Source organism: Phaethon aethereus (assembly GCF_964289735.1).
Source record: "Phaethon aethereus genome assembly, chromosome: 1".
Classification (NCBI taxonomy): domain Eukaryota; kingdom Metazoa; phylum Chordata; class Aves; order Phaethontiformes; family Phaethontidae; genus Phaethon; species Phaethon aethereus.
This window is the reverse complement of record NC_138575.1, coordinates 146,140,978-146,155,166: the sequence shown is the minus strand read 5'-3', so window position 1 is coordinate 146,155,166 and position 14,189 is coordinate 146,140,978. Positions and strand designations below refer to the sequence as shown.

Here is a 14,189-nt window from a genome sequence, read left to right as displayed (position 1 = left end):
TTTCTAGCAATTACTGTAATATCAAGGAAACTTTAACCATTCTCCTCAAGTCTCCAGGTAGGTACCAAGGCACATTAATAAATATTTATCACACAAGATACTTGACTTATAACAGTTTCTACACCAATTCATATTGCACAGCAAGCTCAGTATGGAGAGCTATCTCCCAACATTTAGGATCTTTTTATTTCCAGGATTATTCATATGCTGTGCCTGGCAAGAACAAACCAATACGCCATTTGGAAACAACATACTCTTGGGAAAAGAGCACTGTGCTTTGAAACCCTGCCCTCAAACATTCCCAACAGTAGACAGACATTATGGTAAGAGAAAAATGGGTCTGAACTAAAACATGATGTCTGAGGGGACAGGAGTTGTATTTCAAGACAGACACAGGTAAGTCTAACATTTTGCTGCTTCTGCTGCCACCCATGAGTTGTGTTTTGCTCTTTTCTTCTCCTCTGTCAAGTAATTTCTGAGATGTTTTACAGAACTATCCAGAGCAGAAATTCACTTCATAGACAAGTCCTGTCCTCAGGCTTGACATCACCAAAATAAATAAAGATGTCAAGACAAACTTGGTCTTCTGCATCCACTTTTTCACATGGATTCTATTCAGGTGCTAGTTTTTCTCTCAAAGGCTTCATATAATTAAAAAACTTGATACTTAATCTAAACATTTAAATGTTTCTTCCAAAGGCCATTTAACCGTAAAATGCTTTAGAACTGCTCGCGTCCTTCGAGGATAGCCAGAATCGGCAAGAGAACAAAACTATTTCTTCAAAGGAATATAACATTTTATATAGACATATCATTTATCCATTCCAAATGGAATTTCTCTCTACCGTCAAAAATAAGTTATGAACCTATAATTATTGGTTCATAACCATTTATAGGAAAAAGAAAAGAGAAACAAAGACTATAATTCAGTAGTTGTTGGAAGACACTATAACTACAAACTATTAAGCAAGTATGTAGTGATGATACAGTCTTGCTCAAGCACTCTCTAAAACAGTTAACTATGATGGACAGACTAAAACAACTATGAATCAGTTTCTCATCCAAATTATCTAAATTTCCATATTTCAATAGGCACGAGGCCCACTGCCTCATGTAACAAGATGCCTATGGTTGCTTCCTAGATTTACTTGTCTAGATTAGCTATCCAGGTATTTAAGTAACCAAAGGCCTATCTTCTCAAATACTGAGCAATTATTTTCTACTGTTTTCAGGGCAATGTTCAGCTTTTGGCACCTGTGAGTGCATTTACTTGTCTGCACATAGGTGTCAGACTTATTTTATGGTGTCCAAGTAATGAACATTTTGGTTTGTGTATTCCAACTTAGATAAGAACAGAGTAAGAATTCAGGTGGGACTGCTCTGATATGAAAAACTGCAGGAGCAGTAGTACTAAATCTAAGTTCTCTTTACAAGAACTTAATTATCAAGCCTATTACTTCATTGCACAGGAAGAACTAGATGGATGGGGCATTTCTCTACCTGTAAAACTGGCTGCCAAAACTGCTCTATCGGGAAAGCTATTCAAATCTAAAGCCATACCTGCTAGTTTATTTTGTTTCCTAAAAATTAAGTTTAGCCTTTTCTCCTTGGATAGATTAAAATAAATCAGAAAATCAACACTGTAATCACATGAAAAAATTAAAATACTTGTACACAAGAGGTTAAAGTAGTATACTGTTTAAAAGCTTTTACATATTTAAAAAAATGCTTATTCATGTCAATAATTTGAATGACTTATTCAACAAACCTGTAGTTTATTGCCAGCCTCACATATTCAGCTCTATTATCCAGTGTAATATGGGTGTACTTGGAACTCAGCTGAATATCTTGACCACTTGCATTAGGCACAGTGAATGGAAGGCTCATAGCTTCAAACTCTTCTGAAGTAGCTTCGTTGTCTCGAATGTACATAAGCCCAGGAATAAAATCTTTATCAACCTTTTGAAAATAACAAGCCCAAGTTAAAGTCAGTTTACTAGCACTATACAACAGCATCTCTTGCATACCAAAAGCAGTGCATCATGTGTCATCTACCAAAAGCATTGTCAAATGTCTGACCACAACCCACCCAACTTAATTTCGAAGGCATAAAATGGCTTAGTATTTTACATAAAATTTCATTATGCTGGGATGTGGGAGGGTGCATGTGTTCTAGGTTTCAATCCTTTCGGGGAACATTTGCCAAGAAACTCTATTATACAACAAAATGGATTTAAAGCTTAAAACCGTAATAATTTCTACAAAGTCCAATGCTGGTTTTGGTACAAAAGGAATCCCCTTACTGACAAGTAAATGACTCAATGCTGTTACAGTAAGTACATTTCTACATGACAGTATTTGAGAAGGAACTCTTCTTCACAATGAAGACCTAACTCTTACTTCACATTTACTGAGCTCAGTAAACAGAAATTGAAAGTTTGTGATGTTCAGCATGTGGGCACAAACTATTTTTAGTAGTAGTTTGAACTCATTTTCTTTTACTTCAAAACAGTGTAGGCATGTGCACCCAATCCGTTATTGCATCTTGGCACAACAGACAGTAACAGCTACAGAAAGGTCTACTGGAAAGTAGGAGTTCAACCACAAACATTTGTCTAGTCAAACCCATGAGAAGATTTCAGAATGCTCTAGAATTCTAATAGCTTATTTAACTACTTCTGAATTACTTAAATTTACAGTTTTAACAGTAAGTACAAGTCATCCTTATATACTGACTCGAAATGTGAAAGGCCAGTCAAATACAAGTATATAGAAATCCAGGAAGCCAATCACTGAAGAAAAATTTATGCTAGAGTCTGCTTGTCTTCTGTACATTATATCTGACTTAAGAACTTCATACTTACCTCACTGAGATCAGCAATTGTTAGGTTCATTCCTGCAAGCTGTTTCCACACTGGCTCAGCTAGGTTGAGGCTCAGAGGGCTGCCAGTCCGGATAGCAATGCCCAGAAGTACACCTGTAAGTTGAAACACAGTCTTTTTAATTTTTTTTTTTTTTTTTTAGATTCCCAATATTCTGATCATGTAATGCAAGTACAACATCACAATGTTGCTAAGAAATTACCAAGAAAACGAAACATGTTCATATGCAAAAGTGACTTGGCAGCAGGATTTAATAGGAAACAATCTCTGTTTGCTCCAGATTCATCTCTTCCATTTGGTGTCACAATTAACAGCGGGGTCAGCCCATTCTGAAGCTCCTCGCACATTTCTGCTATTGATTCACTATAACCTCCACCGCAATCATCCACAGATTCACCTTGGAGAAGAAAAAAAGTCTCAAAATTAAATGTTCCTTCAAAAATAAATGAAGTATTGAAATAAACTGTGTTTCCTTCCACAGGGATGACTGAGTAAACAAAAGTTTACTAAAAGCTACATTGTCATATCTGTTCATATGAAAACCTTTTCTGTTTTGCTTTATATTGGGGTATTTCCAGTTCATTGTAAATTCTATTATTTAGAACATTATACAACATATGGCAGTGTCAAAAATACTATTTTGCCAGAGTGTAACTAACATTTTTGTGTTATAAAGTAGAATAGAGGTAGAAAAAGAAAGCAAAGCAACATGATTCCTAAGTAACATTTTAAAGTAGATATATTTTATCTCTCTTATACCAAGTAGACAGAATGGCTCTTCAATCTAAAATATTTTTCCTCAAAAAGCTCAAAGTGATATGTGAATTGTAAAGACAACTCTACCAGTAAAACCAGCTAGCCAAGACTATTACCAATTCAGACAACTGAAGAACAGGTTTAGGTTTTGCAAATGTTTGTTGTAAGCAGAAGACTTGCCCTCGGAATTTGAGGAGAATTACAGACATATTTCCACTAATCTTGAGATTTTTTATGAAATCACTTTAAAAGGCTTTTTTACTTCCTAACATTTTAAGCACCTTCCTCTGCCTACACACGTTTTCCTACATCCCTTCCATCCTTCAGGTCCTCCAAAAAATTAAATCTGAAGAAAACTGTAAAGTTAAGTGCAAAATAGGTGGGGGCATTGAGAATCCTCTTACCAACAAACTTGACTTTCCAAACACGATGAGGAAGCAGAAGGCTATCAGGGCTGAAGGAACTCATTTTAGCACACATCTGTCCAAACACTGACTTTGTACCATCAGGCCCAGCCAGTCCTCCTTTACTCCTAGAACGTTTTACCTATTGAGTAAGCACATTATAGAAGTCACTGTAAGAACACATTTCAGCTGGAGTCGCTGCACAGATCAGACCGTAAGATTAATGTTTATACAATACTAATGTGCTCAGCGAAACATTTGCAGAGGTCCACAGTGTATCTTCTGTGTCTGTGACATATACAGAAGAACAACCAAATTTCAAATTACAGCATTACAATATTTTTCAGTACCATCTAATATCCATCCCTAGATATAGGTATCACAGACTCCTATTACATATCCCAATCCTCTCCAGGAGGATGAAAGCACTTAAAATCTCAGGCTATTAGGAGCCTAGAACTACTTCAGAATCGCATGACGGTTCAGGTCAGAAGGGATCTCTGGAGCTTATCTGGTCCAACTCCCCTGATCAAGCAGGGCCACCTAGAGCCAGCTGCCCAGGAAATTGTCCAGACAGCTTTCAAATATCTCTAAGAATGGAGACTCCACAGCCTGCCTGGGCAACCTGCGCTAGTGCTTGGTCACCCTCACAGTGAAAAATTGTTTCCTGATGGTCAGAGGGAACGTCCTGTGTTTCAGTTTGTGCCCATTGCTTCTGGTCCTGTCACTGAGCACCACTGAAAAGAGCCTGGCTCCCTCTTCTTTGCACCCTCCCTTCAGGTATGCAAAAATATACACTATATGAGATACCCCCAGAGCCTTCTCTTCTCCAGGCTGAACAGTCCCAGCTCTCTCAGCCTTTCCTCATAGGAGAGATGTTCCCATCCCTTAATCATCAACTTGGCCCTCTGTTGGACTCTCTCCAGCATGTCCATGTCTCTTGTACTGGGGAGCCCAGCACTGGATCCAGTGTTCCAGGTATGGCCTCACCAGGGCTGAGTAGAGGGGTAGGATCACCTCCCTCGACCTGCTGGCAACACTCCTCATGCAGCCCAGGATACCATTCGCTTTCTTTGTGACAAGGGCTCATTGGTGGCCCATGCTCAACTTGGTGCCCACTGGGACCCCCATGTTCTTTTCTACAAAGCTGCTTTCCAGCTGGATGGCCCCGAGCATGTACTGCTGCTTGAGGTTGTTCCTCCCCAGGTGGAAGATTTTGCACTTCTCCTTGTTGAACTTTATGAGGTTCCTGTCAGCCCATTTCTCCATCCTGTTGAGGTCCCTCTGGATGGCAGCATGACTCTCTGGTGTATCAGCCACTCCTCTCAGTTTTGTATCATCAGCAAACTTGCATGGGTACACTCTGCCCCATCATCTAGATCACTAATGAAGATGTTGATCCCTAGGGTACACCGCTATTTAACAGCTTTCAACTAGCCTTCATGCCACTGATCACCACCCTCTGGACCCAGCCATTCAGCCAGTTTTCAACCCACCTCACTGTCTGTTCATCCAGCCCATACTTGGTCAGCTAGTTTCTAATATAAAAATAGGACATACCTAAACATTAAGAAGAAAGAGTTACTGGTTCCATGATAGGCTGCACTGCACCTTCTGCAATAGGTCCTATCTCTGTGACATAGCAGTTTAACTGTCAGTGATTGCTACAATTATCACCATTTACAAGCACTGCAAATTCCAGTGCCTCTGTTAAATTTTTCAGCTAATGCTGATTTACACACACATGAAAAACATGTTTCTGGTTATCTAGATGCTTCCCATCTAGATGCTTCCCATCTAGATGCTTCCCCTACATGTCCTGAACTGACCTCACAACGCTGAATGATTGTTCTAGGTAATTTCTATGACCTGACATAGTTATAACTACTTGAGACAGTCTCAGTTCGAACACAGCTGACCACAATAATGATGATTATTTTTTAATTAAAACTAAAAATTTGGAGGTTGATTAGCCCTTAGTAATTTTACTGTTAGAGCTGGAAACCTGCAAAAACAGTAGGTGTGCTCATTGCACCTAGACAGAATGATTCTTACCAGTTCAGTTGACAACTCTGTGGGCTTTTGTCCCTAGATGAGGAATTTTATGTTCCCCCAAACACCAACACCTTACTTATCTTTAATTTCAAACAATTCATTGTTCATCTGTCTTTACTCAGCATTGTATCTGTTCGTCTTTAAAGGAAAAGGGAAAGACAGAGGGCTATCAATGATAAAATTTGTTGATAAAGTTTTCTTCCTCTATTTCCAAAGAAGCAGCCAATGCCGTGGTAAATTCAGTTTTTCTGGGTTGCAATCCACTTAGTTAATGCATCCTATCTCTACTCATATATTCAATTTTCAAATTTGAGTAAGTTTTTCATATGTAAGACAGATCAGAGGCTGTGTTGTTGGTCAGAAAACAGAATACGTTCTTCTTATATTCATTAATGATAATATTTAAATATGCATCTATGATACTTACTAGGATCCTCTAAAAATTGAGTAAGCACTACCAAAATATGTATGTGTATATACAGGCACACAGAGTAATGTGTTTCTTAGGCACCTACAGAAAAAGTGTATTTTAAGGTTTGATGAAGATCCATAATAATGACATGCAAGGAAAATCCCGTGTATATTGCTGCAAGAGATGCACACGAAGTGGATAAGAATACAAAAAGCATTTCACCAGTATAGAGAGGAAAGAAATGGAAAGTAAACAGAAGGCTGGAGAAACCCAAGATGTTTTTTTCCCCCTTGGTGTTCTGCAATTTATATTCTCAACCTGCCCTGACAGCAAAGGGACTCCTACAGTGCACATAGTTCACTAATATCCATGAGATTGTTCATTCAAAAATAACCCAGATTCACCCCCACTAATCTGTATTTGGTCCCACTCCAAGCTACAGTGCATCTCAAAATCCAGTTCTGATGCTGCATATTTCTGATGCCCTGGATAAAACATCCACCAGATTTCTGTTAGGTTTTATTGAAAGGCTGACACACCCAAGTCCTCCTCATGTATAAGATGTTCTGTATCAATACAAGCTGGTTTTAATTTAAAAATATGGATGCCCACAAAGTTTTAAGTTGAGAAAACACCAGGTCTTCTCTTAAAAAGAGGAAAGTATAAGCAGAAGGTCTATGAAACCAGTAGTTAATTCACTGTTTTTTCAAACCTCAGACCTAAAATACAAATTACTCAAGTGACAATAAAAAGGCAGCAATCCTGCCTGAATTGAATAGGGTGGCATGCATATTTGCTATTATATGTTTAGTTTAGTATTTGTTTAATAGCAACACAAAATTTTCATTTAATCTGATCATTCAGATGCAGGAATAGTTACAATTTGACTTTTAACAAAGCAATGTAAGAATGCCATGAAGGATTATTGATAATGCTGCCAGCACCATAATATATTGCTTGCTGACAAAGACAGATGCTCACATTAAAATTTATTAGATTATTAGCAAAGAGTAAAACACTTCACTGAAAAATGAGAAAAATTCATACAAATATGTTTAGGCCACAATCCACTACAGGTGTTTAAGTTTTTATTGTAGAGGTCTGGAGCACAGCATCTTGCTCATGTTTCCAAATCATACCCTTTAGATACATAAGTATCCTGTGAAATCTATGTTATTGAATAGGTTGAATAGGGTCAGATATAACCCTCACTGAATACATGACTTATTGAACACACATGATGCATCTCAAGTTTTTAAAATGCAGTTCTAGCCTTCTGGCTGATGAGATAACTTTTTAGCAAAAAAAAAAAAAAAAAAAATACTATTGTTGATTAGAGACCAAGAAGGATTTTCATAAAACAGTCTGCCATCAGAAGATACCAGCTTTTGGAAAACCAACTTTTCTTGGACCAAAGAGAAATGCAGCATACAGTGAAGTGTGGAAGAATCAAGTTCAAGAGCATGCCTCAGTGAATCATTGCTTATTGTGACAGAACTGTTGCAACAAAGGGTGAGAGGCACTCAAGTCAATCTGTAATCTGGTTAAAGCATTTTGAAGTGATGAAGACCAAAATTTAAATTCTATCTCTGAATCTGAAGAAGAAAACTTTCTATTTGTCTCAAGCAGCCTCAGCACCCACTGAAATACTGGCCATCCTGTAGGACTCTTTCCAACCCACCAGAACTTGGCAGAAATGTAGCACATAAAGCCATACACTCAGAGACTAATAAAGTTTACAAAAAGATGACAGCTTATTAGTTGGAATCAGCTAAGAAGCAGAAATATGTTCTGTTTACATAGAAGACAGATCTATGAATAAAACAAACACAATTCAAGCATGTCATGTAATCAATCTCCAGAAGAGGTAGAGAAGTATCAGTGTGATAATTACAAGAGCACAGACACAGTCTCACCTGTACCCCGAGGTTTCAGTTATCTATGCTTAAACTGAAATGCTACAGAAAAAATACAGTATAAAAAGATGAGTAGTAGAGAAAGACTATTCTACACAAGCAGACAAAAAAGAGCTTAGCCTGATCAGTGTAGGAAAATGAAGGCTGTCATGAAATGAGTGTTCTTTAAGAGCACATTTGATAAGGGAGAAGACAATAACCAGGAAGGAGGAATGTTTTTAAACTGAAGTGTAACACTCACAAAACAACAAAGAATTCATTCATTGATATGCTGTGCCTACTTTAAGATCAGAGCATTTTTAATCATCATGCTAGTGAGATTTCTATAACCAGCATTTAATAAAGAGCGCTAGTGAGGAGGAAGAAACTATTCTTGAGGTGGGATTTAATATATCTGTGTGACATTCCTCCCATGACAGTAGAAAACATTGAACCAGGAGATCCTTTGCAATATTATATTCCTGAAAGTAGACACTTCTCCTTAGTAACTGAAATTTGTTTCCCTTTTAAAACGGGGAAATTGCTTTCAACTGCTGTGATAATCTCTTTCATCCAAAGGCAAGATATGATTTAACAGCATTATGAATGTGACTGCCTGTAGGTCATAACACACTGTCCTTTTGACACCAGATAAGCTACACCAGTACTTAAATACTAGAAAAATCTGATCTGCTAGTAAGAAGGTCAGTAAGTAATCCTGAGCACTGAAGCCCCATCTAGACATGTAACTGTTAGTTCACTTTCTGGCTCAATCTTCAACTACTTCTATTGCACCTTTCCAGACCAAGGCCCAGGTGCTGTTTTGGAACATTTTACTTAATAGCCATTCCCCAAAAATAGTATGGGTAAAACTGCATCAAGTTTGGTTTCTTCTGCCCTTCAGAGTCCTCCAACAGTGTCCCAAACTGTCTCTGTGCATTCAAACTTGCCCTCATGCTACACCTCAAAGCATAAAACTCACTTAAGTGCCAGCCTGGTATTTCTTTAGCATAAAACTGAGACACAGATTCAAGTAACGAACTGGAACACAAGAGAAAGCCTGTCTTAATGAACTCAACAGTAGAAAGAAGACACTAGGAAATGAGCCTAACACCTACTCACTAGTTTCCTGCTTAAAGTTAAATACTTGCACTGCTTTATTGGACTTTCTGAATTCAAACACACACACAAAAAATCATGAGACAATCTGTGACACTCTCTTCAGCTTCAACTTCCCAAATAATAAAATTATGTGATTAAAAGGTGGTGTTTTAGTTTAAGTGCCCATAGAAAACGGCAAAGAAGCAGAAACAGGGTCCAGCCACAACAGGATGTACTTCTGTTCACTAAGAGAAAATTAGTCAGTCAAAACTTTCACAATTTCTCCATTCTAGCCTTACAAAGAGTAGGTTTTCTTACTTCTGACAATATACAAAAAAAAGAAAACCACCACTAAAGGAAAGAAATGCATGAGGATTCTGTAAGACCAGGCTTCAGTCCATTTAAATGAAAACAGTGTTTTACTATTCTATGTTACAGAAATATCTATGGAAAGAGAGACATATCTGGCCTAAGGCACTACATTACATTTTCTAACGTCAATGATAGGGCATAAAGCCCTTTTGTATCAAACAGTTCTGCAATCAATATGACCACATGTGATGACCAGCAAAGTACAAGAGTTTATCAGGCTGATTTTTAATTATATTCAAGGGTGCTTTTTTTTTCCCCTTCCTGTTCTCTGTTACAATAGCAACAGCTGAATAATTCATTAGATCATTTGCAAAGGTAAGACAGGCATCAGAATCACTATTCTCTTAAATTATCTAACATAGCGAGTTTTGAAAAAATGGTTCTTTGTCAAGCAGGACATACTTTGCTCATTAGAGTATAAATCATTCGCTTAATATTGCAACAAGTGTCCCCCTCCCCCCAAACAACTACAGTGTGGATGAAAACATACTGAAAGGAAAATGAACAGCCCTTGCTACATTCACTTCTTCATTGTTTGATTCTCTGATAAAAATTCAATTCTTCAGTACTCATATACCAAACAGCTGAAACATAAAGGGACTTGACAAACGTATAGCACTGTGGGCTAAACATACAGATACTAAAATCAAAACTTCAGCTTAAGTTACCTGTATTCTGTTGAGCTCTACAACTGGCCCATGCTGACGATCTCTCACCATAGTTGCTTGCACAACTTTTCTGAAAGCTGCCTCCTAAAAAAGGAAAATATAAAAAATTAAAATAGTGGCAAAACTGCAATCAAATAAGAAAGCTGCACATATTTCACACATACTTAGATGAACACATACTTAGTTTTACTGAGGAAATAAAAGACTCTTCAGCAGAAGAGAGAAACTGATCCTGCAATACTATCCTTCAGCAATACTGACTACATTACAAAACACCAGAAAAGGCATAATACCTTTGAGTGTTTCTTAAGAAGAAATGGAAAAAAGCATGAAATACTTTTGAAATACTAAAATTAAGTAAAAGCAACGGAAGATAAAGCTGTGAGATGCTAGTTAAGGATCATGTTATTTGTGCAACACAATTCAAGCCCGGAACAGCTAGGATACTGAAAAAGTAAAGAATAAAGTCTCTCCCTTATCACTCAAAACCATGGCTTGAAAGGTTGTACTTCACCCAGATTCAGTTATTACTGAGCAACCAACATGCTGCTGAGTGCAGGTATAAAACAGTTTATACCAGATTAATATACATATATAGAGAATAATTAGTGTCAGAGAAAAACAATCCAAAAAAGCCAAAGATGACATCACCTTGCTATGGAAGGTAATAAATAGAATAGAAAAGAATGTTTCCAGGGATGGGAATAAACAACAAATAAAAATTAAAAAATATACTTTTCATGTGAATTCAAGTATGTGAGGTCCTCTCACTAAATATTTGGATCAAATGTTACACTGTCAGCTTCAAGCAAGCTTTAAGAAGATTATTAAGACTTTAGAATCTCTGAAGGTATGCCTGACTTGAATACCTAAATATGAATATGGAATTGCAGCTTCTGGTGTCACTGTTCAATGCTTTTAACATAAAATATGCCTGATATCATGTTTTATCTTATATCTGAAGCCTTTCTGTAACTTTTATGCAGACTCTTAAAGTAAATTATGTTGAACGTGCCTCCTGCAAACCCATTCCTATACTTAACATCATAAGCCTGAAGACTCCCTATTAAGAGCACTGGCATATAAAAGTGTCATGAACAGAATAGCTAGGATTTCCTTTTCCTTTTTTCCAGTTTAGGTTTTGACGAAACATGTGTGGTCTTCTCTTTGTCTGTGAAGCATGTATTCTGCTGGATTGGTCTACTACACAATTTTATTGGAGTCTAGAGAAAGAGACCTTGAGACAATACATGCTAAGGAGTCTAGTTACAGTCTACGCATCTTATTTAAGGACATAGAACAGCATTACAGAGGAAAACTTAATTGCTTCTCTCTTCTAATATATCTCTCCCAGCAGATTTTGGCTGTTTATATAAGGTTATAATTTTTTGTTGGAAAATTTAGATCCAAAATTGATGATCATACTGATGGCAACTCATTTTTTTAAAGGTTTTCCGTATCTGCAGTTTTGAGTAACTGTTGTAGCCCTCAAGCATTATAATTATCTAGATTTTCTCATGACTGACTTCACTTACAGCTATAAAAATACACTTTCTTTACCAATTTGAGATTGAACTCCTAGATATTGTCCTCACTTTTAGCCCAGTCTAAAAGAAGTTTGTACCAGCATAGAGCTTTGGATCAACTAGTATATCACCTGATCATGACAACTGTAATACAAAAAGCAGACAATGACCATTTCATACCTATCTTACATTTTTTTCAAGGATAGCATCTACTGAATACTCTAGAAGAACTTGACTATACCACAAACTGAAGATTTACAGTGTAAAGTTATTTTTAAGATCAACACACAACAGCACTATGATGAACTGAAAAAAAATAAGAACACATTCACAAAGAACGCTGCATAATCAGAATGCAAATATTTGATGCACAAGTTACAGAACAAATTGAGATATATAGCTATAGTTTCTTCAGAAAGAGTTTAAACAGTACATTTCACTTAAAGTTACAAATAACTCCCTTAAAACCATTCTGATAAATACCTTTCCCTGTGATATCAGTATTCCCCGTAATGTGTCAAACCCAACTGAGGGTCCTTGGCCAGTTTCATCAAGCCTTCCTTCAAGATCAAACATTGGAATGCAAGGACAGAAGAGTTCAGAAATGTGATGCAACAGCAGAAGCCTGTTTCTCAATGAAATGATGGGAATTTCCTGCAGGTGATTGTACTCCATAGGAACCTATGGTAAGACAATAATATCTGAATGTAATTTAGAATTATTACAGAACAACAGTTCATAAGATTTGTAGATATATTTGTATTAGAAATTCAGATATTTGCTTATTCACACTGTCAAAACTTAATACACAGACTTCAGTTGTTTATAAAACATACTAATAGCATCCATCTAAACTGAAACAAGTATTAGAAACATGACAGTTTGGTTACTCTTACTATTCCATATTTTACAGTTCTCTTTATCCATAAAGAGATACATTTTACATCCTGTCATCACTACACCCAGACATTAGAGCTTAAAGATTAAATATTCAAAAAACAATCTTCTCAACATGAAGCAAGCAATGAAGAAAACCCTTGGAAGATATTCATAGCTGGAATACAGAATTAAAATTCCTGCCAATTTGCAAACTCGGTTAGTATTCTGCATTGGATTAACAAGTGGATGAAGAGTCTTTCTCACCTTGGGAAACTGGAATCCTTTTTTAGAAATACGGAACTAAAACAAAGTAACTGGCTCAAACTCAAAGCCAAATCAAAGCACACTGAGGTTATGCAGGGATTTAGAAAGGAAATATGTCTACTGAAAGACCAGCAACAAGGATACCAAGTATGTTTAAAATCTGAATGCAGAAAGCCAAAAATATTACCTGTGTAGGGAGCTTGCCAGCATTAGCAGGCTTACTGGTTGACCAAGCTAAAGTATGTGCTGAGCCACAGGCTACTCTGTTGATCTTTTTACCCTGAAGTGCTGCAACCAAGCGTGGTCTTTGGATGGCATTAGTTGTTCCATCTCCAAGCTGCCCTTCATCATTATCTCCCCACGTATACACTTCCCCTAAACCGATAAAAAGAATTAATTGTTCTAAAGCTAAGATAGAAGCTTTTTGCCTTTTTTTTTAATTAGCATTTATAAGTCATTTAACTGAATGAGTTCTTGGACTGTAATCAAGATTTCTAAGACTGATGGCCATCCTGAAATCCACTGTCTATAGTAGATAAACCCTGAATGACACAGTTAGGCCCATAGTCTATGTAGAGCAGCTAGTATAAGATGCATTTATTTCCTCACAGTTTGTATAAGTTATAAGTTATGTTCCAGAACAGGAGGAAATGGTGGAGCAGAAGAATAAAAGATACACCAGGAACAGCCTGCATTTGATAGTTTCATAGCAAAAAAAGCTGTTATTAAAAAAATTAGAAAAGGCTTAACGTTTTGTATGAGAAGAAAACATCATATAATAGGCTGTATTACTACATAGGACATTAGAATAGACTATAACAATAACATTCAGTTATTGTGCAGACTTGTTAATTAAATGTGGGAATGAGTCTGCTACAAATAATATTCAGTATTTCAACCTGTTCTGTAAGAAGCAGTATTGTTTGTGCAGTGCTTCCTTTAGCAAGTTAAACACCTCAGCAGTCTCAGAAGACC

General features: G+C 36.9%; 1 protein-coding gene across 1 annotated transcript in view; it reads right to left on the bottom strand.

The window, feature by feature from the left end:
* Positions 1–14,189, bottom strand: part of HERC2 (HECT and RLD domain containing E3 ubiquitin protein ligase 2) — a gene marked incomplete at its 3' end in the record, with an annotated part of 118,554 nt that overhangs the window by 1,782 nt on the left and 102,583 nt on the right. The window contains exons 83-89 of the mRNA XM_082014277.1: positions 13,402–13,589; positions 12,555–12,752; positions 10,546–10,629; positions 4,043–4,184; positions 3,085–3,279; positions 2,865–2,977; positions 1,769–1,959 (exon numbers count right to left, since the gene is read on the bottom strand). Coding sequence (XP_081870403.1) covers positions 1,769–1,959; positions 2,865–2,977; positions 3,085–3,279; positions 4,043–4,184; positions 10,546–10,629; positions 12,555–12,752; positions 13,402–13,589 — 1,111 coding nt within the window. The remainder of the gene's footprint in view (positions 1–1,768; positions 1,960–2,864; positions 2,978–3,084; positions 3,280–4,042; positions 4,185–10,545; positions 10,630–12,554; positions 12,753–13,401; positions 13,590–14,189) is intronic.